Source organism: Podarcis liolepis, assembly GCF_965112155.1.
Source record: "Podarcis liolepis genome assembly, chromosome: 2".
NCBI classification, from domain to species: Eukaryota; Metazoa; Chordata; class Lepidosauria; order Squamata; family Lacertidae; genus Podarcis; species Podarcis liolepis.
Window position 1 is genome coordinate 62,164,611 of NC_139555.1, and position 22,882 is coordinate 62,187,492.

The 22,882-nt window shown below is 42.5% G+C and overlaps 1 protein-coding gene and 1 long non-coding RNA gene across 7 annotated transcripts in view; one reads left to right on the forward strand and one right to left on the reverse strand.

Moving 5' to 3' along the window:
- FLT4 (fms related receptor tyrosine kinase 4) overlaps positions 1–22,882 on the reverse strand; it is a 96,166-nt gene that overhangs the window by 12,251 nt on the left and 61,033 nt on the right. For all 5 annotated transcript variants that reach the window (XM_083487950.1, XM_083487951.1, XM_083487954.1 and 2 more), the window contains exons 12-28: positions 19,093–19,201; positions 16,802–17,161; positions 15,967–16,113; positions 14,183–14,314; positions 13,765–13,871; positions 12,688–12,823; positions 11,983–12,087; positions 10,103–10,216; positions 8,855–8,943; positions 7,674–7,830; positions 6,005–6,099; positions 4,188–4,310; positions 3,263–3,374; positions 2,377–2,476; positions 1,940–2,045; positions 1,070–1,209; positions 33–153 (exon numbers count right to left, since the gene is read on the reverse strand). In XM_083487950.1, coding sequence (XP_083344076.1) covers positions 33–153; positions 1,070–1,209; positions 1,940–2,045; positions 2,377–2,476; positions 3,263–3,374; positions 4,188–4,310; positions 6,005–6,099; positions 7,674–7,830; positions 8,855–8,943; positions 10,103–10,216; positions 11,983–12,087; positions 12,688–12,823; positions 13,765–13,871; positions 14,183–14,314; positions 15,967–16,113; positions 16,802–17,161; positions 19,093–19,201 — 2,253 coding nt within the window. The remainder of the gene's footprint in view (positions 1–32; positions 154–1,069; positions 1,210–1,939; positions 2,046–2,376; positions 2,477–3,262; positions 3,375–4,187; positions 4,311–6,004; positions 6,100–7,673; positions 7,831–8,854; positions 8,944–10,102; positions 10,217–11,982; positions 12,088–12,687; positions 12,824–13,764; positions 13,872–14,182; positions 14,315–15,966; positions 16,114–16,801; positions 17,162–19,092; positions 19,202–22,882) is intronic.
- Positions 1,216–13,746, forward strand: LOC310699770. Of its 2 annotated transcripts, XR_014522233.1 has the most exons (4): positions 1,216–1,483; positions 10,549–10,623; positions 12,290–12,416; positions 13,540–13,746. It is a non-coding gene; the product is annotated as an uncharacterized lncRNA (long non-coding RNA). The 2 variants fall into 2 exon arrangements; XR_014522234.1 differs by lacking the exons at positions 12,290–12,416; positions 13,540–13,746 and adding an exon at positions 11,153–11,955.

The following is a 22,882-nucleotide window of genomic DNA, read 5'->3' on the forward strand; positions in this document are numbered from 1 at the left end:
CTTCTGTCTTACTACCACTTTGCTCCACTCACCGGATGTGCTTTATACATGGTTTGTGTCATAGGAAATTCTTCAAAAGTCTTTATTCTGGATGGACACCTTATCTGATTCCCACCAGTTAAACAGCCAGGGAAAGACACACAGTTATAATATCTGGGAAAGGACATAAAGTAAAGGGTGAATCAGAAAAGATACTGGCGGAACATACACATTAAATAAGGAAATCTTCACTTTGTGCTCTTCTGGTCAGCAATACTGGGTCAGTTAAAACATAAAATTCTGCAGAAAAAAACTAGCATAGTCTGAATGTGTTATTACCCTTTCCCCTTGCTCCTCGGGAAGTATGTTTAAGGCCTAAGTAGACATTGCACACAGATTTATGTAGCTTCAGGAAAGGAAAAGTAGCCTGGGAGAAGCCACTTTTCCCAGTCCTCAAGGATGAAAAGCTGGTTGAGGGCTGGTTTTGAACAGGAATATGGATGGCAGGGAAATTTTAAGAATCCCACTCCCCCTGCCATTCTTCCACTGCTACACATAGATTGCATAGAGTGCCTGGTTTATCCCTTAGAATAACCTTGGTAAGTACAGCAGTGATTTAAATGTAGCAACATGAAGCAGGATTCACCAGCTGTCACTGGGGATGTTGATGCTTTGGGTGGAAATGACATGTCTCTCTTCCTATGCCACCCCCATAGCTACTGTCACTTTGCATCTCCAAGATGAAGACAAATATTGTGCATCAATGGCCTTCCATTTTTTAATGCTTGGGGTACCCACCTTTTCCAGTCTAGCAAAAAATATTTATTGTCCCACATGTATATTATCTGGACATGTATAGAGCAAATCTTGCTGTTTTATTATCAAGCAACAGATAAACTGTATTTTGGGGAGGGCAGGGGTCCAAGTCAAATGCGTAACATCCATGAGAAGTAGTTATGGCTGAAAATATTGTTCGTAGCCTAATGATATAAAAATGTTTGATGTGAGATAATACTGCCTTTCTAAAAGCCTTTGTTCTAAGTTTGGCCATCTCTCAGCTTGATTCTTTCAGGATTCAGCAGGGACTTACCTTGCTGCTATATTGTGACAGTGCATCCTCAAGTCAAATTCCTCTTCATCAGAATTCTGCTGGATGGAGGAAGCTACCTGGGAGAAGCCGTCATCTTCAGAACTCTGAGAGTCATTAAGTGGGATATAATCCTTCCCTTCCTAATGGGAATTTAAATAAGTAGTTATGTGCCAGGAAAATTGAAGAATTTGCCAGAAGCAGCAACAATGAGAGTGAATAAACGGTAGTTCTCCCCCTGCTCCCATTTTCTCCTCCAGGAAAAAAGAGGATAGCCGTTAATGGCTGTGTAGACACATACTTCTGAGGAATAATGGGTAGATGAATTTCATAAGGAAAGCAAATAGATCAAACTGTTTTATATCAGAAAGTGAAACAATGCTTTCATCTCCCAATCTCCTGACTTGCAAATAAAAGGTAAGGACACCCACTTCTGTCATCCAACCCATTTAACTATTTGCTGGTGGCATCAACTCCACAGTCCAATTGTACCAAATGTCCTGGGATACAAGACAGGCAAGGGGTACAAGATAAGTAAGGATGTATATTTCTGAAACAATATCTGGTTTTAAGCTTTCCTCCAAGCACTATTAGAAAGGCACTAAGGTAAAAGAGGGCAGCATGTGTGTTGGAAAACCTCTCTGAAGAGAGAGAGAGAGAGAGAGAGAGAGAGAGAGAGAGAAGGAAATAGATTTGATGCTAGTCTTCTAAACTTAATCACATTCAACTGTCAAGTTGGGCTGCCAGACAAAAAGGCTCCCCATCTCCACTGTATCTAAATGTTTACTCAGCAGCTCAGCAAAGAAATAACTCCTTGCACATAGCTGGCTTTTGCAGCTGGTTTCTGAGCTATGATTACAAATGAGAACTTACATGCTGGACATTCTCCTGAAGAAGGTTCCCCAGGATCTCCACCAAGTCCGAGAATGTTGGTCTTTCCTTGGGATCACCATACCAACAGCTTAGCATTATACGGTAACTGCAGAGAAAAACAGAACAAGCCTTTGCATAAAGTTGATCAATCTCTTCATCCTATAACTGTCAATCAAATACAAAGCTAGAATTTGGAAACTGCTGCAAAGGGAAAGCCTCTCCTTAAGGTAAATGCTGGACTTGAGCACCAGCAGTGTTACTACAGAAGCAAATGAAACAGTTTAAATGGCTATATCATGTTGAGCCTTCAGCACACTAGCTAAAGCAGAGGAAGAAAATAGGCTTCAGATCTTGGGAACCTCTATGGATCTATATTTTGTTGACTACAGTATTATTATTTTTTGCTGCTGGCCATGTTTTCAAGTACTCTGACTCACATTTCTGCAGTGGCATATTCTGGAGCTCTCATCCTGGTGCCATCTTTCAGTCTCTGGCAAAATTCTTCATTGATCTGGACTCCAGGGTATGGGGAGGCACCTGAAGAAGATAATCCACAGTTTGTCAGGCAGGGGCATGAAGGAAAGATGAAAGAGAACTTGCATCTGCAAAAATGCCCCATCTGTAATTTTACACTGTGAGAGAACTCAGAGATATCCCTATTTTTCTTATACTGTGTGAGTGCTCCTCTGTCTCACCTGTTATTTTACACTCACTTTAAGGAATCTGAAGTAGCCTACTTAGACAGGGCCAAAGCTACAAGTACTGGAATCAAAATGTTGCTCAAGAACTAGTCAATATTGGTTTAGGCCTTTATCTATGCACAAAAAGGAAAGGCTAACTTTCTGTAAAGAAATTCTATAGAATTGAAACCTAGTTGATAAATTTGAGACAGGAGGTTTCTGGGATATGCATTCGGGGTGCTAAGATCCAAAAGTAGGATTTGTAATGCATGAAGCAAGTGTGCTGCAGGTTACATGTAGCAAAGTGTTGCATCTACCTGCTCAATGGGACTTCCTCTCTTTTCCCTCTCTCCACCTCCCCCCAAGCTCCCTCCCAATTTCCTCTGGATGGTTAGAGGAACCCCCCAGAACAGATCTGGGTAGGTTGGGGTTCATGCGGAGAGAAAGAGTCCTATTGCTTAGATGGAAGTCCTTGCACAAGCATGACAACCCAAAACAATTAGCAGAATAGATGCAACTGGAGTGGTAAGGTAGGTAAAATAAGGAGACTTAGGGGGCCCTTCCAGCAACCTACCTTCAAAGTCACATGCTTGTAAAAGTATGGGTGGCCCAGGGGAGAGTTCAACTATTCATCAGTGCTCACCTAGTGAGAAGATCTCCCATAGGAGGACTCCAAATGACCAGACATCACTCTGGGTGGTGTAGACTTTGTCAAAGATGCTTTCTGGAGCCATCCACTTTAGTGGGAGACGAGCCTATGGAAGAGAATTAAATGTGAATGGCTATTACAGCTCAGAAAAAGGTTAATAGCAACTAAATAAGAAAACCCACAGAAAAATCTCTGAACATCCTATATTGGCTCATGCAGACAGGCACCAAATTAAGTGAATATCTATTTAGGTGCAGATTAGGAAGATGTAGTCTGATATTATCTACCTAGATCAGAGGTGGTTAATCTGTGGCCATCCAGATGTTGCTGGCCATCAGCCCCAGGCCAATAGTCAGGAATCATGGCAGTTGCAATCCTTAGTTGCTTGGGCTTCATTCACTCACTAACTTAATGAGGTTATGAATACTTCCACAACATATAGAAAGCTGATGTTTTGCACACATTTCAAAATACTGTATACAAAGTGTAGCAATAAATAATTGTGAGCTAATGCAGTTATAGGGACCTAGGCTTTAATTCAGTTGAGGATGCACAGCTAAATAGAAAACATATGAACATCTTTCAGGTGAGGGAAGCATGATGTTTATTGCAGATGACAGGTGAAATCAAGTAGCCCTACACTACAGATGGCAAGGCTAAGTGCTACCCTCTATACTGTCTGTCTCTTACACGGAACAAAATGCATATTTTGTGCCAAGGAAGTGCATTAGACAAAGCCTCTTAACCATTTTATTTCTCTACTCCATTCCTCTTCGTATCAACTATAAGAACAGACGATAAACATCCTCTCTGTATTTCAGTGAGAACTGGTCATAAGCAAACATATACTGAAGGCAGTGACGGACTATAAACTTTTAAAGCCGATTCCAGTTCCCCATATCCATGACCCACAACTCACGCTGCCCTTCCTGACATAGTCAGGATCCTTATAGATGTCCCGAGCCAGACCAAAGTCACAGATCTTCACCACATTGTTTTCTGATAGCAAGATGTTGCGCGCTGCCAAGTCTCTATGGATGCACTAAAGGAAAAGGAAAAAAGGGGAGACATCATCAGAAATATAGATTCCAGTGTGGAAATGATGGGGTATCAGAAACTATGAACAAGTATAGAAGTTTCATTCAGGCCTTTTCTCTCAAAGTAAGTCAAAAGCAGATCATTGATACTATGAAGATATTCTAGTACAGTGGTGCCCCACAAGACGAATGCCTCCCAAGACGGAAAACTCGCTAGATGAAAGAGTTTTCTGTTTTGGAGGTGCTTCGCTAGACGAATTTCCTATGGGCTTGCTTCACAAGACGACAATGTATTGCGAGTTCCTGCGGGTTCCCCCCCCCTTTTTCTAAGCCGCTAATCAGCTGATCCGATCAGCCGATAAGCCACTAAAAGCCGCTAATAGCGCTAATAGCGCTAATCCGCTAATCTGTCAATGGGCTTGCTTCGCAAGACAAAAACACCGCTAGACGAAGAGAATCACAGAACGGATTCTTTTCGTCTTGCGAGGCACCACTGTAATCCCTGTGTTCAGGACAAGTAATAGCTCCTTTGGGGAGTGCTTACAAGCCACCCAATGTGAGCAGGCAGGGCTTGAAAGCAACAGCCCTCTATTGGAATACAATCACACAATGGCAGCATGGATCAATTTTCCAGTCAGCCATGCCCTTATCCAGGATACTCCATTCCACCCCCTTCATTTTCTGTTCCTCTACCCCAACAATCTGTCTGCATCCTGTTGTCTCCACTGACCATGCTCAGTCTTCATTGGACTGTTTTGGGATCCACCCCCTCCCTTTATGGATTTTTTCAAATGATTTTTTTGTACTTCTGCAAACCTTGTGACTGTCCAAGCATGCCACTACCTCCCCCTTGTTTGTGGATGGTGCAGTTTTTACTACATACTCAGAGAACAAGATCACAATTAGCATACAGGGTAAAGGTAATGGTAAAGGGCCACTGACCATTAGGTCCAGTCGTGACTGACTCTGGGGTTGCGGCACTCATCTCGCTTTATTGGCCGAGGGAGCCGGCGTACAGCTTCTGGATCATGTGGCCAGCATGACTAAGCTGCTTCTGGCGAACCAGAACAGCGCACGGAAATGCCGTTTACCTTCCCGCCGGAGTGGTACCTATTTATCTACTTGCACTTTGATGTGCTTTTGAATTGCTAGGTGGGCAGGAGCTGGGACCAAACAATGGGAGCTCACCCCATCATGGGGATTCAAACCGCTGACCTTCTGATTGGCAAGCCCTAGGCTCTGTGGTTTAACCCACAGTGCCACCCGCGTCTCTTAGCCTATGGGGTACTGACTCTCAAATTGGATGTACTAAATATCATCCACCATGGCTTTAAAAACATGGTTAGATTGCTCCTTCTTGAATGTGTATAAAGTGTGTACATGGCCATCAGCACACCTTGTGGCAGCACAAATTATGCAGTTTGTGAAGTGGTACCGTCTTTTACTTATCCTGAATCTTCTGTCAGTCCACTTCACTGGATGACTCAAAGTTCTAGTACAAGAGAAGGAGAAATGCTTCTCTCTGCCCATTTTCTTCACACCACAGATTGTTTTATAAATCTCTTATTATATCCCCTCTGTTAAGATTGTAGACAAAACAAAACAAAACAAAAAACAACAAAACCAACCAACCAACCAACCAACCAACCAACCAACGGGGGGGTGGGGGTGAGTCAGGGTAAGTATGTGGAGTGCTTACCTTTCTGGAAGCTAAAAACTCCATACCACGTGCCACCTGGAAACTGTAGCAGATCAGATCTTCCATTGTCAGAGGGCTCTGCCACAAATCATCCACTGTACAATTGTGCAAGAAAGGAAGTTACATTCTGAAGGTTTGTGGCAGTCAAAAAGACAACTATCTCCAGGTCAGCCAGCTTTTGCCTAAAGTGATTTTCTTCAGAGTGTCCTAGAGAAACTTAGACTTGCTGGCTAAGTAGGGACAGATAACTGGGAACAGTGATGGCAATCAAAGACAAAGCTATACATGGTTAAGTACAAGCTTAACAGAACTTAAGCCTGTGTAGCTGTATGCCTAATATTAAAAATGATTATCATTAACCATTTGTGTTGCTGAAAGCACAGCCTGACTTTATACAATTGATGAGGACTCTGCACTAGGGACATTGTCTCGGCATAAATGGAAAGGTGGTACTGAAACCTACAGAGATATTCATTATGAGAGACACTTCAAGCAGATGTGAGGCCTATAGCTGAGAATAAAGACAGGGCTTAGTATCTTCCTGACCAAACTGCGGGAGGCAGTGGAAGACAGGAGTGCCTGGCGTGCTCTGGTCCATGGGGTCACGAAGTGTCGGACACGACTAAACGACTAAACAACAACAACATCTTCCTGATGAAGAAAACTGTATTTCAGTGTCAGACAGATAGGAAAACTGCCTGCCTCCAGGAAAATCATTTTACTTGGCTGAGGTACTGCCTGATTAAGACATTGCAGATGGCTGACCTTTGTAGATTTATAAACTTGCCATTTGACTAGGGGCTAATCATCTTTAGGTAGTTCTTGTAGATTATTGTGGAAAGTTATATATATTCATGGGGTAAGAACAGTGGTTTACTGTACTAGGAAAGCCTAGGAATCATTCTCTTTAGAAGGGATTCCTTTGCTCCTACAAAATCTTTGGGAGACTAACAGAGAAACAGGAAAGGTCTGAGAATTGGATCTATATTTACTAATCAACATTAAGCACATGCATTTTGTATGACTGATTGAATTTGTTGCTGTCCTCATGCAGTACTTAGAACAATTACTATTTATGTTTGTGCAGTTGTAAAGCTGTATAAACCTCTTTAATTTTTACAAATATTGTTAGTATTCAATGTTTTTAATGCCCTCAAAATTTCTATACAAGGCACACATTTAAGTTGCACATGATATATGGTCATCTGACTGCCTGGTGAAGGGAGCATAAGGCCTCCAAGGGAAGGTCCAGGGCCCTCCATGACTTTGTTCCATACTCTCTAACCTAGATTTTTATGGTCAAGGAACAGAGTGGAATCTTACCCTTTGCACCTCTCAATAAACTCAGTGTAGACTGCTGTGCAGGCTGTACTCCTTTGCACTTGTTACACAGACTAGGGTCGCTAAGGACCAATGCCCCCAGCTTCCTCTTCAGTGCATTCTTTTGGGTTCCTCAAGTTCTTCCCACCTTGCATGTGAGCTGTGATGAATACCCATAAAGCCTGGCTCCCTCCCTTTCCATCTGCTTCCAGGTCTCTAAAAGGGAACATTATCCACTCTGCCACTGGCCCAACCCTCATGTGTGCTTAAAGAAATCCTGCACACTTTCTTTCAAGTTCCCTAAATTCCTTGCTCCCCTCCGCCCATGAAGATTCAGTGAGTTCTTTACCTTCTTGTATGAGTGGTGGCGGTGGTGCTGCCTGGCTCTTGTTCATCAGAAGTCTATTAAGAATTGCACTGTCAGTGGTACCAGACCGACTCCTTCTGTCTGCTCTGACAGCTTCCACGATAGAACGAACTTGGACGCGTAGTCGGGGAGATTTTTCCTAGGAAGCACACCCCATCACAAGGATTACCATGAGGCAGACTGTGGGCTTATCCACACCTCCCCTGGTCCCGCTGCTTTCCCCTAAGGAAAACCGCTTTTTAGTGCTCAATCTGAGCAAACAGCGATTTGGGTTTCCCTCAGATTGCCATTTGTTCCGATCCATTGCTAAACACTGGGTTTTCCTTTGGACCAGGGGAAAACTGCTTGAATCTGTACTTTTTAGGCATGGCACAAGTGGAAGTGTGGAAAAGTCTTCATGCTTATGCTGCAGTGATTCAATCTCAGCTCAGGTTAAGCAGCCCAGAAGCTCTATCCTCCACTTAGGAGCGACTGACTAGAAGCGGAGAAGCAGACCCAGGTGTCAGAAGGCTCATTTGTTACTGAGCTGTAAAGTATTATGGTGAACATCAGGAGAGCCCTGAACAAATGTCCATCTATTCCAGCAGCCTACCAGATGCCCCTGGGAAGGCTGCAAAAACAGGGCATGTGAGCAGCATCCTTCTATGACTGTTGTTCTCCTGCAACTGACATTTGGAGGTATGCTGCCTATGGGCCTCCTGGCAGGGGAAAGTGTGAAGCAGAAAGATCAGAGCAGGTGAAGGAGGATGCTGGATCCTGGTTTGTCCGGTCGCTCTTAACACCACAACCCCCTTCATCTCCTTTCTCCAGCGCAGGCCCCTAGACTGAATGTGGGCCTAGCGAGGAAAAACATGATTGGGGGACACAGTAAAGGAGGCAAAACCTGTGGGTAAGGGCAGGGGAAGCAGCAGCAATTTTCCAGCTCCTCCTCCTCTACTCTAGATTGTTTCTGCCACTTTACAGTTGTACATCAGAACTATGTCCAAACATCACATCTAGCTGGCACCTCAGCCTTTTTATTTACACACCAAGCCATAGTGTTCAGAGGGACTGAAACATGCTTAAGCAAGTGATTTTTCTTCAATGATATGATGATGATGATGTTCAGCCTATCCTATGAAAACAGAGTTATAATTATTGCCAAGATAATGTCAGTCACATACCCTATAAGGACTGAATCCTTCCCGTTTGGTCCGCAGATAATTGGAGAGGTTTCCATATTTACAGAATTCAACAATAACCATGAGGGGACCTGCAGTAGAGAAGTCAAGAAGAAAGTGTGTTTCTTTCAGACAGGCTTATGCGTAAGAAATTTGGATTGCTTTGTCTTTCACACCATACTATCCACATGGTATATACCCTGTGCTTCTAGCTGCGTTTCGCTCTAGACAAGCTTATGAAGGCCACAGGGAGTGGTGGGTGGGGCCAGGAGCAAAAGTGGGTGGAGCAACAAATGTTAATTTATTGACACACGCCCCATCAGGGTGAGCAAGAAGCATGATCAGAATTCAAATATACATTATAGCCTGGTAAAAGCATTCAAGGAGGAGGCAGAGCAGGGGCAATGTGGCATCAAGAGTGTCTCAAGGAACAGACAGAGAGGCCTGAAGGGCCATATTTGACCTCTGTGCCTGAGGTTCCCTATCCTGCTGTACAGGGACAATGTGGGATGGCTCTCGTACCATTTTTATTTTACATGCAAGGTGATCAAGACAGTGGCAGCAGTTGAGGCCTGGGGAAGCACTAGGAAGACCAAGGGTGGGAGGTCATCACCCCACACATCTAGCTAATGTCAGCGAGGCATAAAAGTTGACTGCATTACTATCCAGCAGCACAGTCCGGAACGGATATCCCACCCACCCTCTCTGTATTTTGTGGCTTTGCCCAATGGGAAAAGGGCAGCGCATGTACAGGACCCTGCTGTTGAATTTCTCAGTCGTCGTATTCATGAGCAGGAAGGAATTTTCCTGCAGATGTATCGGGCCAGTTTGGGTTTTTTTGCCTTCCTCATAGCAATTGTCACTTTTGTGAAAAAAGGCATTGGGTTGGCTCCTTAGACAAAAGCTTGGGCTGGGTAGGTTTTCCACCCACCAAATATCAGGCTAAACTCAAGGCAATCTGGTAAAGGGGGTAGGGTTCTGTCCAAAAACCTGGACCACAGAACATCCTGAATGGCATCCTGGTGGGATTTCCTTGTTAGATTTGCATCAGTGGAGGCTATCCTCTCACCTTGTATGACTCTGATGGCGATATCAGTCGGTAGTTGGGTTAGCTGATTCAGGATCCATGCCCAATGCCTGTGCCAATAGAGTTGTGGCTATTTCTATCCCAAGCTGGTGCCATGTCTTTCTAACCACATTTCTAACCACACTGTTAATCCCCTCCTCCCCGGCTTTGGCTGCAATATTTACCGTTAGGTTTGGTGCAGGCACCCAGCAGGTTAACCACATTCAGATGGTTTCCAATATGGATGAGGATCTTCAGCTCTGACATAAGCGCTTTGTGTTCACTTGCAGTAGCTCCCTCTGAAAACAATGTTAAAATTATCCCTTAATTGCCACTTCTAGCATTCTAGATAGCACATATCTGTCACCCAAAACCATTCCTGAGATAGATGATAAATAGATAGATAGATGATAGATAGATAGATGATAGATAGATGATAGATGATAGATAGATAGATAATAGATAGATGATAGATAGATAGATAGATAGATGATAGATAGATAGATAGATGATAGATAGATATAGATGATAGATAGATAGATATAGCTTGCCTTAAGAAATTGTTTGCAAATGTTACTTTGCAAAGCTTGATATGATTCATCCAAAACAAAATATTAATTTCTTCATTCAGCATCCCATCTTCTAAGAGAGAGGAGAGGAAAGCGTAGTCTTTGCAACTACATAGCATGGACAACTTCTCTTGACAGTAAGTTCTTTTTTGTTTGTTGACACCAGTGCAGCAGAGGCTTTGTTATTCAAACATCTGCCTCTTTCAGCTCAGTACATTGGGAGCAAATGTACTCACACTAAACTCAATGGGACTTGCTTCTAAGAAAAGACGTATAGGCTTGAACTTTAGGAATGCCATACAATGCAGCCACCATCATACATTCACTGGGCCTGTACAGCAGTGCCAGTACATTAAAATGTGTCATGCTCTGCTATTATATAAGTAAAACTTAAGAAAGCTTAAGAAAAATAATTATAAATATGGGGTGGAATTCAGTGTAGTGCTAAGTTCTACTCATGCAGCCAGACTTCCCACCCCCACCCCCATGTCCCCTAAGCCAAGTGTGGATGTCCACAAGCCCTGGAGATGGAACAGGAACATTGGGTGGCCTTTGCAGAAATCCCTACCTGAATTGCTCTTGGCCATTTGAAATTATGACTACAAACATTTATGGAAAGCTCTAATTTCAAGGGATTTGGATTCTTTTTGGTTCTGATTGTAACAGATGGAACCACAGCTTAATGCCTGACTGCAGCACTGTGGTTAATTCTGACAGCGCAAGGTATACCAAGTGGTTTCCCTGAACAGCTGCTATATGAAGCTTCCTACCTGGAGAATCTGAGCAACGCTATTCTTGTCTACTGAGATAACTATTCTATTGTTGTTCCATTAAAGTATGTCACTTACATCTGTTTCCTCCTTGTTATCATCTACATTATCTCAGCTGAACTTTTTCTCTCCTGTAATCAATATTTGGGCACTGTAACATTTTGTTCTGAGACTCATTGGCTCCCTGGGAGAACAGAGATGACAGTTTACCTAGTGGTAACTTACCATGGTATTGAGTACCCATCTGATAATCCAATAACAAAATGGTTTTTACCAATATAAACAGCTGGCTCACCAACTGGTTCCATGCATGCTATAGTAAGTTATCACTTGGGTCATCTATATTAACGGGTTATGGAGAATCCTCTCTGCCCTCATTTTATTGGATCTGATGTTGATCTGACTTTTAGAGCCTCTGTAGGTCAGCTCTGTTTGAAGAAGGCCACCTTCCCCTTACTCCCTGCCCAGCTGTATTGGGAGGAATGGGACACTGTTTAGCAGTTACTGACTGACAAACAGTCAAAGGCTAAGAAACTGAAGATTCAGAAAAGGCTGTAGCTAATTACTTCTACAGAGGAAGATCAGCTTAGTGGATCCTGCTGGCAGAAGCACATATTGGGGGTTAGGGTTGGGAGATGATGAGGGATTTGCTTAAATCATGGAGAAATGGACTTCCAGAAAGAAAAAAATAACCAAATTAACTTTGATGTCATTTACCACGCCTACCTTTGAGCATTTTTACTGCCACTGTCTCACAGCTGTTACTCTTATTAATTCCAAATGCAGAGGCTTCCATCACTTTCCCAAAGGCTCCATGGCCCAGGACTTTACCTGAAAAAAGAAAGTTTTTTTGGGGGGAGAAGAGAGACAGCGTTTAAAAAAAAATGGCCAGGGTGCAGTTAGATGAACTCATTTCATGTAATGACTGTAACAGTCATTGAATGGGATCAAAACAAAACAGGAAACTGGGACAAAAAAGAAGAAAAGGTGTGAAAAAAGGAAGAGGAAAGAATGGCATTTTCACCATCTCCAGGTGGCTGTATTTTTAGAGAGAGGGGAGGAAGTGAGACAGACGCAGAGTCAACAAAGCAGAGGAAGGAAACAGATAGCTGAAAATGAGGTGTCGTTTTTGTTGCTGTTGACCAGAGCGCACGGGAAAGGTGAGGCTATACTGCATAGGTATGAGAACTTCATAATCGTTCCACCAATGCCTGCATTTCTGGCAGCCCTACAGAGGCTGGGTGCATGGGCTGTTCTAGAATGTGCTGCGTTCTGAGACTGAATAGACAATGGCTTCTTTTAGTTATTTTGTGGTGCAAACCAACTTTCATAAATGGCAATTGGATTTGTAATGGCAAGCTGGAAAGGAGGGGGGGGGGAGAGAACTAAACATATTCTTCACTTAGCAGCAAACAACATGCTGAACCTTACTGAGTCGAAGTCGCTCCCGAGGGAATTCCCATTTGCTGGAATCGTAGGGCAGGTATTCACATTGCTCATCCAAGGGAACTTCACCTGGGTCCATGATAATAGAAAGGTAGCCCGTCTTGATATCTGCATGAGCAGGCTGCGGGGAGGGAGAGATGCTGGTAAATCTGTTGTTTTGCAACGGGCCCCTATTACTGTGCAATTTTCCTCGTGTCTTGAACCTATACATTGGGCTTTGCTTGACAAAGCAAAAGGGGGAAGTACATGGTCTGACATTTCAACATCCATGTCTCAGTCCCCCCATCCCAGTTGAAAGAAAACTGTTACTATTAGCTCAGGATATATTGCAATTTTATCCATTTCCCTCTAAATCATTTCCTTCACAAGAAATTGTACACAACAAGGGTTCATCCTTCAGCTAAACTAACCAGACTGCTGAAACAAAGGAAACTAACTCTACAATTCTATGATTGTATGGGTCTGCAGTTATTTAAAAAAGGAGAGCCCTAATTTATTTTTTACATTTATATACCACCTTTCCTTGGTTACCCTCCCATGGCAATGCAATCTGTATTCAGCGGTGGTTACCAAGGTGATTTCTCATTCTGCTGGAAACCAGATACTTCTCTACCTTAGGTGAATGGGGCAAACTGCAAACATAAGGCAGTGGGAATGTAGAGAAGGGAGACAAAGCCATCCTATGGCAGGAACGGGGAACCTTTTTTATCCCAAGGGCCACATTCCCTTCTGGGCAACATTTCAAGGGCCACATGCTAGTAGTGGGTGGATTTTGACCTTTGTGTAATAGGCTAGTTTCTACATAAACTTGTACAGCTCTCTCTCTTGTCCGTTAAGGCTAGCAAAAGGCACTATCAGAGTTCAAGGACACTTTCCAGCCAAGCAAAACCACACTTGAAGCATGAAGACTGGCCAGTGAGGAGGTGTAGAGGGCAAGATAGAGAGTCATTGAAGGCCACGTTTGGGCCCCAGGCCTGAGGTTCTATGGGATCATCTCTTGCTCGTGATTCTGTTTGCTGTTCACCAAATCAGGCTCTGTTGGAAGGATCACAGGAAACTTACTCGCTTGATGTTACAGAAGATGAGGATTAAGAGAATCCAAAAGAAGATGGCAATGACACCTGTCCCAATTAAGATCACAATCTCCACATTGGTCCTGTCATCCGACCCTACAGGTCAGAAAGAACCACATAAGAATTAGCAAGAGAATAAAGTTTAAAGCAGGCACATGACAAAACCAAGGGCATTTTCAAGAGACAGCAGAGGAAACATTGTTGAGAATAGTCTAGATTTCCTTCCAGTTGGGATAAATATAGGAGAATATGATTTCTTTTTAATAGTTTGGGTTAAGGAAGATGAATCTTGTACTGTTGTCTTGGCATGGCCTTTATTCTGATGGGATCCCTCTTTCTTTCTTTTGCTTTCTTTTCAAATAACATTTCCCTCTACAGGCTTAGGGGGTTGAAGTTAGTAAGAGTACCTTCTACAGAGACACTGGCGGAGGAATTCACACAACCCTTGGCATTGCAGACACTGCACAGGTAAAGGCCAGCATCCTCTTCTCTCACCCTCTGGATACTCAGCCTCTGATTGGAATCTGCCAGGTCAATTCCTGAAACAGGCAGAAGGGGAAGGGCTTTCAGGTGTGAACTAGTGGTGTCTAGGGAGGGCTGGGATCCTCAGGCCTCTGGCCTAGTTCAAAGCGGAAGCCTGGACTAAAATTAGTGTATGGAAATAAAACTGGGACCAGTCCTTTTCACCACTGCTCGCCACATGCTGTTGTAATCAGCACTTGGTCACTTTCATATGCCTCATCCCCCAGCAATGAAGTAATATTTGTGAAAGAGTAGCCCCCAGATGCAGTACGCAATTTTCACAAAATGCAGTGTGCCAGTACGGAGATATAAACAAATCACAGGTTGTGGCTTCATAATCCACAGTTCTGCAACTCTTAATTTTTGCAGCTCTTACAATTCCCAATTTTCTTTTGGAATTTATTTTAGCCCACCTCATTATGGATAAAAGTCAGAAACTAGTTAGATAGCTCCTGAAGGCTATACAGATAAAAAAAGCTTGTGGAGGTTTTCAGTGGTCAAAGAGCATAACATGACACACATTAATGGTAAAGTAACAAACCATAGAACAAATTGTTTTCTCCATGATCTTTATGGCATAAATCTTCTCTAAGAAAGATTTTAAAATTGATTGGTTTGCCACTGCAGGTCAGTAGAATGAAACTGGGGTCCAAATGCACCATTTACTTTGGTGAATGGGAACTGCCCATGTAGTCAAATATTTTCCTGTAGCTTTTAAGCACACAACTGATGAGGTAAGCTGTTTAATCTTATCCTACCCCATAGTTATCAGAATTTCAGTAGCAAAAACAGAAGTGACTGCTCAAGCATTGCCTGTGGTTCCTTTACATGCATTTGGGATTGCTGCCCATATTTCCCAAGGGATGGGCTGAAGGTACATGAGGCCACATGACACTGAAGCTAAGCAGGTCTGGGTATGGTCAGTACCTGGATGGGTGACCACAAGGATTCCACATGTATGGTGCCTGGGATTCCACAGCGGAAGAAAGGTAGGATATAAATGTAATTCATATAAATGTAATTCAATTTAAGTTTAAAATGAAGATGCAAGTAATTATTTTGTGGGGAAGAGGCGGCTTAAATCAAACTGCAGGAATAACATCTGTGTTGCCTGCTTGTTCTTCGGAAACATCTTCACAATCTTTACAGTAGCATAAACTTTTATAATTGCTCTGCTCCTGTGCATTAATTACAGCTATAACTGATAATGCCTCTTGGTATAGGTTTGCAGATATATGTACACAGAGGAAGCAAAGCAAGAAGTATGGAAAGTCTTTATTAATTAATTACACCCTTGCTCTAGTAGGCACACATGAGTTGTTCTCCACTCTCATTTTATCATCAAAACAACCCAGTGAGGAAGGGTAAGATGAGAGAAAGCAACTGATCCAAAATCTTCCTAAGAGCTTGATAGCTGGGTGGGATTTCCTTGTACAAATCTAACACTTGTTCACAACATCACACTGGCTACGCCAATGTACTTGTGTTGGTAAGGCACCTGGAATGTTATTGAACTAGATGCACCAACACACCGTTGCCTGGGCATACAACCCAGCCTGAATTTGAATTTGAATATCCCAACCCAGAGCCTTGCAAGGCTCCACTAGGAAGCAGGAAAATTCATGTGCCACTCATTCCCTCCCCCATGAATATCTTCAACCAGCCATACCTGAGACCTCTTCTACAAGCTTCTCATCCTTATACCAGCTGATGTTTGGAATGTGTGTGCCATCCACTTTACAGCGCATCTCTATGGAATCACTCACATTCACCAAGATGTTTGACAGGTTTTGCTTCAACCTGGGGACCTCTAGAGCTAAAAGAGGGACGTTATGGTAAATGAAGGTGATCAACCAAAAAAACAACAACAATTTGGCAGAACAGTAAAGAAGAAACACTCTATAGCAGGAGTGGGAAACATTTGGTCCTTCTGATATAGCTGGACTACAGCTGTGACAGGGGGCATTTTGTTAATCATGAAACAATATTTGAAATGTTAGTAAGAAGTTTAACAAGATTCCTGCTGTTGCCAGTATGAGACTCCTGGCGTGTTCAGGACCACTATGAACCTTATTATTGTAAAACTGGGCATTTTAAACCATGAGTCAGCCTCATAAAAATACAGAAATAATAAACCAGACATATGAATGGACATAATTTTATTTGGCATTGGAATTATTACTTTCGCCTAGTCTAAGTTTCTCCTTTTCTTGATGTTTCTCCAGCTATTAGGGCTAGCACCTACCCTTGTTATTTCTTTTGGTGCAAACTATGTTGTCTCAGGATTCTAACAAGAATATATGATCCAAAAAAGAAGTGCCTTCTGGATCAATCTGTGGCCCAAAGATTATATCTCAATCTAGGCTGCAGCCTAGTGGCTGCAATTCCCTATAGCCAGTGCTACCACTGCTTTGTCATGGCCAAACATTCTCTTTTCCATACATCTTTCAGCATCATGAAGTCCTGCCAACTAACCTGACGAGTACTTTCAGAGTGGTCCTTACCATGCACAGAGATGTATCTTTTGTGGCAGTGCTTTTCGCTGTTCTCCCTGTTTTGCACTTCGCACACATAGTCCCCTTCGTCCTCTAGTGAGATACTTGGAATGGTGAGTGTCAAAGCAGCATAATTGGAGTTGGGTTTGAAATGCAGCTCTCCTTGCATCTTTGTCGCATAGTGGTGGACATTCTTGCAGTCCAAGACCAGCGGGTTGCCCTCTTCATCATGCAGCGTCGAAAGGTTGAGTCGGTACCACTGCAGGTTCTCATAGGTGTAATTGTCAGCATTGCAGCTTAGCCTCAGGTCTTGCCCCTCAATGGGCTCTTCTGAAGGCTGCGATTCAATTTCAAACCCATTTGGGATGGCTGCCAGGAAAACAAGACAAGGAAACAGATGTGTGACGGAATTGCAAAAGCTGAAATACCAGTCTCAGGCTATGCCTATGGAATTCTATTCTATGTGCTCAAGGCTGTATGGTTAAGGAATGGGAGAAACCACTTACTTGTATGTGTTTATTTAAATGCATGCACAATGGTCGCTTCAAATATGCTGAATGAAAGGTTTGGCTTTGTCCACACACAGAGAAGAATGAAAAAAAGCCACCAATGAATAAAGCTACAATCCAAACACTGATAAGAGGAAATCGCTACTATTATACTATGACTTAGTATAATATGATTTATAATTTACTATTATACTATGATTTACTATTATACTATGAGTGGCAAGGTCAGGGCTGCGTTGGCACACCAGCAGAGCCACTCTGGAGCTCCCACCGGTGCAATCATCCAGCCCCAACCTTGCCACTGTGCTGCTCTACTCTGGGAAGTGGAAGTGACACCAGTGTCAGGAGGCTGACTCCATAGCACAGTCCACTGGGTGCTTCTGGGAGTTGTAGTCCCAAACTTGGTTGAAGAAATCTGTTAAAGAGACAAAAACCCAACTTTCTAAATATGTAATGAAACTGGGACACCACAGAGAGTCTATTCAGCGACAGGGCACTAGGGGGTGCTACTGCACCAGGAACACTTGGGAAATGCATGATCCAGCATTTTCGTGGAAGAGAGCTTTGATCTCTTCACTAGCAAATATCTGCTCACAGGAAGCATGAGAGAGGAACTGAGTTTGTATTTTCTCTTTTCTAGCTCCAGGACATCTCTTGCATACTCTTATTTGCAGTGGAAACCAGCCTGGCTTTTTAACATCTCATAGTGGATATGTTTTATTCTGGATGCAGACTTTACTAAGGAGGTGGAGGCCCATGTTTTTGTTACAGATGAAGCCAGTTTGAAAAAATGAAATCGCAAATCAAACGATGAATGCTCAAATATAAACATCTGCAAAGTGAATTTTTCAAAAGGGCCTGGAAACCAAGCCTTATGAGGAACAGTTGAGGGAGTTGGGTATGCTTAGCTTTGAAAAGATGACAGTGAGAGGAGATATGATAGCCATCTTCAGACATCTAAAGGGCTGTCACTTGGAAGATGGAGCAAGATTGTTTTATCCTGCTCCAGGTTAGGACCCAAAGCAATGGCTTCACGTTACAAGAAAGGAGATTCCAACTAAGCGTCTGGAAGAACTTTGTGACAGTAAGAGCTGCTTGACAGTGGAACAGTCTCCTTCTACAGACGGTGGATTCTCCTTCCTTGGAAGTTTTTAAGCAGAGGTTGGATGGCTATCTGTTAAGGATGCTTTAGTTGAGATTCCTGCACTGCAGGGGGTTGGACTAGATGACCCTGGGGGTTCCTTCCAACTCTACAATTCTATGATTCTGTGAAATCCCAATTTGAAAACTCATCTTTCAGCTACAAAGCTCAAATTTTGATCATGATAATGAAAGACAAATTGAGGTGGCAAATGTGTGGCTCTGCTGACTAAACTATAAGAACCAAAGTTAGAGATTTACCCTCAAACTCAATGTTTTGACAAAGTTTGAGGGAACTCCTATATTATTAAAAATCTGATAATCTGAAACTGTACAGATTTTGAAATCTGAGAAAAAAATTAATTCACCACTAGCCCTTATTAAAAGGTCCATGTCTTCCAGTGATATGTATCTTCGGTCCCTGAGGAGGCCATAGAAACAAACAAACACACACACACACACACACACAGAGAGAGAGAGAGAGAGAGAGAGAGAGAGAGAGAGAGAGAGTGCTGTCTGATTGTGAGCACATCATGGCAGTAATGCTTTTAAAAACACTCATGAACCATTCAAAGGGTCTGTGAGCGAAGGTCAGATGCAAAGACAAAGGACTGACACCCCCCCCCAACATACATTCTTTATGATACTCACTAGTTACATAGAAATAGATGAGCCGTTCATCACGGCCAACTTTGTTAGAGGCTGCACACTTGTACATGACAGAAACGTTGGCTTCTTGGATGATAAGTTTGCTGACCGTCTGGTAAAGAAACAGAATGGGCAACATGAATGACATTTAAAATGTGGAAACGCAAGACTTCTCAGCTTCTTACCAACCTTCCAGGAAGGAAGAGGATGCTCATTCTTATGCTCTGGGGAATTGCATGATGAAATATTTAAGGGTATGTTTGCACCACCCATTCAATTTTTGTCCAGTTTCTCCTATCTCTTCATTTTGTTTCCACTGATAGTTTGCTTATCATTCAGTATTGTCCTGTGATCTCCATTCACCACTTCCCCTACTGAAATGTTGCTGTTGCACTGAGACACTCCCCTCAATAAAAAGGGTTAAATCAGGGGCAGCAAACTTTATTTATGTGCTGCCATTCTGCTTACAGGGAAGTAGGTTGAAAGGGGGTTAGTAGCCATACACAAACAGATGGTGCATAATGACCTGACACAGAATTTTGGAGAAGCCAAGGACAGGAACAAAGAGGTGTACACCAGACAAATGCCATCTTTTGTCCCTGTTTAAAGAGAGGATTGCAGATGTAGTGCAAACTATAGGAAAAGCAACAGATGAGAAATGTATGGGTGGGACCACTAGGCTTGTCCACACTACAGTTCAGTGTGTTTGCAGCTGTTTGCATTCCCATTTAATCTGCTTAGTCCACATGATGTCACCCTCAAACAACACCAATCTCAGTGCTTTCCCCCTGTAAATTTAGGTTTACGCAATACGGGGATACTGTGATAAACTGGGGAAAATTTGGCTGCAAACCACTTCACTCAGGGTTTCAGATCATTTGTTTTGGTGTGTTTTGGATGGGTAAATCAATTTTCACTTTCTGCCACTGCCCTTTCCATGCCTGCTACTTCCTTGGTGCTTTCATTGCTTTTCCAGCTGTGCCCGTAACTGTTTGTGGTGCACTCCTGAATGCAGGATTCCCCACCCCACCCCACCCCCAGCCTTTGATCCCACAGATTTGCACTAAACCAGAAAATTGCACAAAGAAAGCACATGAAAAATTTCTACACCAATTAAATTGGGCAGCCATCTGAAAAGTGGGTGCTGAAATTTACAATTGATTTCATTTCTTTTCCAGCATCCTAGTAGTAGTGAGTCAGGAGCCTAGTCATTCACATGTATATGTATATGTATATGTATATGTATATGTATATGTATATGTATATGTGTGTGTGTGTGTGTGTATATATATATTCTTTTGATATTTTGTGTGTGTGTGTGTGTGTGTGTATATATATATTCTTTTGATACTTTATTCTTTTGATATTCTTTTGATCCCTCAGATTTGCACAGAACTAGAAAATTGCACAAGAAACAACAAAACAAAACAAGGTGCACATATAGCTACCTGCATGCGTGTCCTGTCAGTGCTTAACTGGCATAATAAAATCAAGAAATTAGAAGGCTACAACAAATGCAAAAGAGAATGCCTGCTAGTATGAATGGGAAAGACTACTCCAGTCTAATTTGAATTGGTGGGGGGTGGATTAAGAGCTAAGTAATGCTCCAACGTGGACAAGCCCACTCTAAGATGGATCTGTTCTGCTGACCTTTGCAGATCATCTGTGGAAGGATACCTCCAGTTCCTTTAATGATATATGCAGTGGTCCACAAAATGTCAACACAGCTGCTGGTTAGTGCAATTAAACCAATATAATATTTAACAAATTCTGCGGTACAAAACCATGCAGGGTATGCACAACGTCCATCATCTAGATTTAATTCCTATTGCCTTCAATTGGTCTTCTAACCTATGATCGGAAATTAACTATTCTGGTGTTATAAGCCTATTCCTCCTATTCACATAGTCCTGCTTTCTTCTATTTCAGAAACTACATAGCAGTGGCTTTCAGTCTGTGCTCTAGGGAATCCTTTTTGTAAACTGAAAGGCTGGTTAGAAATTCATTCATCAAATGAAATCAATTAACCCTGGGAAGTTTATTCCTCGTTTGTTGTCTTGTAACAGACATTCCATCAGGTTGCAATGAAGGAGGGAAGCAGGGCCATTCCATTAGCTCTGCTGAGAAACCAGCTCCACCAGGCTTCTCCCCGCATCAGCGGTCATTTAGTAGCAGCCATTCCATCAGACTGTCACAGAGGAAGAAGAAAGGAAGCAGAGCCACTCTGTCGCTCAGTGGGAAAACCAGCAACTTTTGGTTCTTCCTCTACTTGAACTGGTATCAAATGAAACAAAGAAATTTAAATAGTGGGACCTAGAGCTGCATCTAGTGACCTGTTCATAGACAGGAGACTTTCCTAATGTTCTGGAAAATTATATCAATTCCATTAGCAAAAGTATTGAAGGCCAAAAGACTAGCTATTTTCCTATAATGGCATACTCATATTATGAAACATATAGCCCACCTTTCCACCGAATATGATTCAGGTAGCTAACAACAATAAAACAAACAAACGCAAAAAGCCATCACATAATGGAAATGCGAGACAGCTTTTAGAGACACCACTCCAGGAGGGTTACGGCTCTCTTTTCCAGAACCCAACCATTTAAGGGGCTGACTGGATGAGTCAGAATTGCAAGTTATTTACAAATGTTTTCTATTCATGCTTCTTTCCCTACTAGTAACTTGGTGGGGGGGATAAAGAAATATATACGGCAATGGATCCTATAAAGGACAAAGCAGGGGAAAAATGGGTTGAAGGAGAGAAAGGAAAGTAAAAGAAGTGAATGTAATATATGTTAAATTACTATCCCAAATAATATCACTAAATATGACTTGTCTATTATTTGGATAGGTTCAGAAAACAGACTGTCTCTTGGTATAAGCCATTAACGCAGCCTGAATCAGAGCATGAAACATGCCTCTCTCCTTCCCATCATCCTTTCCGTTGCTTTCCAACTCCTGACTGAAATTGGAACAGGAAGTGATTTTGGAGGGGTGTATGAAAACAGGAAGTGACTTCAGGAAACTGGGAACCATTTGTTTGTTCTTTAGCCTGCATCACTATTATGCACGCGTGTTTGGTAACTGACATTGTCACCTAGAACAGGAAACTAGTCATAGAAAAGCACACATGACTCTGGCATTTATACAGGGGGGGGGGGGATGGAAAGAAATAGCCTTTAAATGCCTGCTAGTCATGCATCAGGACTGGAGAGAAAGAAAAAAAAATCATTCCAGAAAGGAAATATAGTGTAATATCCAATGGAACCTCTCACACTTCAAAGCAATGCTTCGTACACTTGGATTCACACATTTGTACTGGAATAGTGTACAGGGCCAAACTGTTCATAATGGCCCATTGAGTCTGGTAGCTGAATCGAGAGAAAGTAGGGGGCAGGTGAGTGGGGCAACTAAAAGCACAGCATGAGCAAGAGGGAAGAGTTGGACTCTTGTTACCTATGTTTTTTACCCCTTAAATGTCCTACCTCAACTGTCCCACCATCCCAGAATGGCATTATGAAATTCCCACCAGGAGAAAAATGGCTGAAGCACAGTAGTTCGGGGGCAAAAAATAAGGATAGGAAAAGGGTTCTCCCTGCCATTCCACCTCAAGTTCTCAATTCCAATTCCCACCCACCCCTTATATTTAGCAGTACCAAGGTGGTTCTTCCACCGCGACATCAAATTAAATTTCCAGCAGTTTCACTGAATATAGCTTAACGTAGGACAAAGTGTAGTTTAATAATCAGAATGCTGACCTGAGTCTTAAAAACAGTTGTGATATATATTC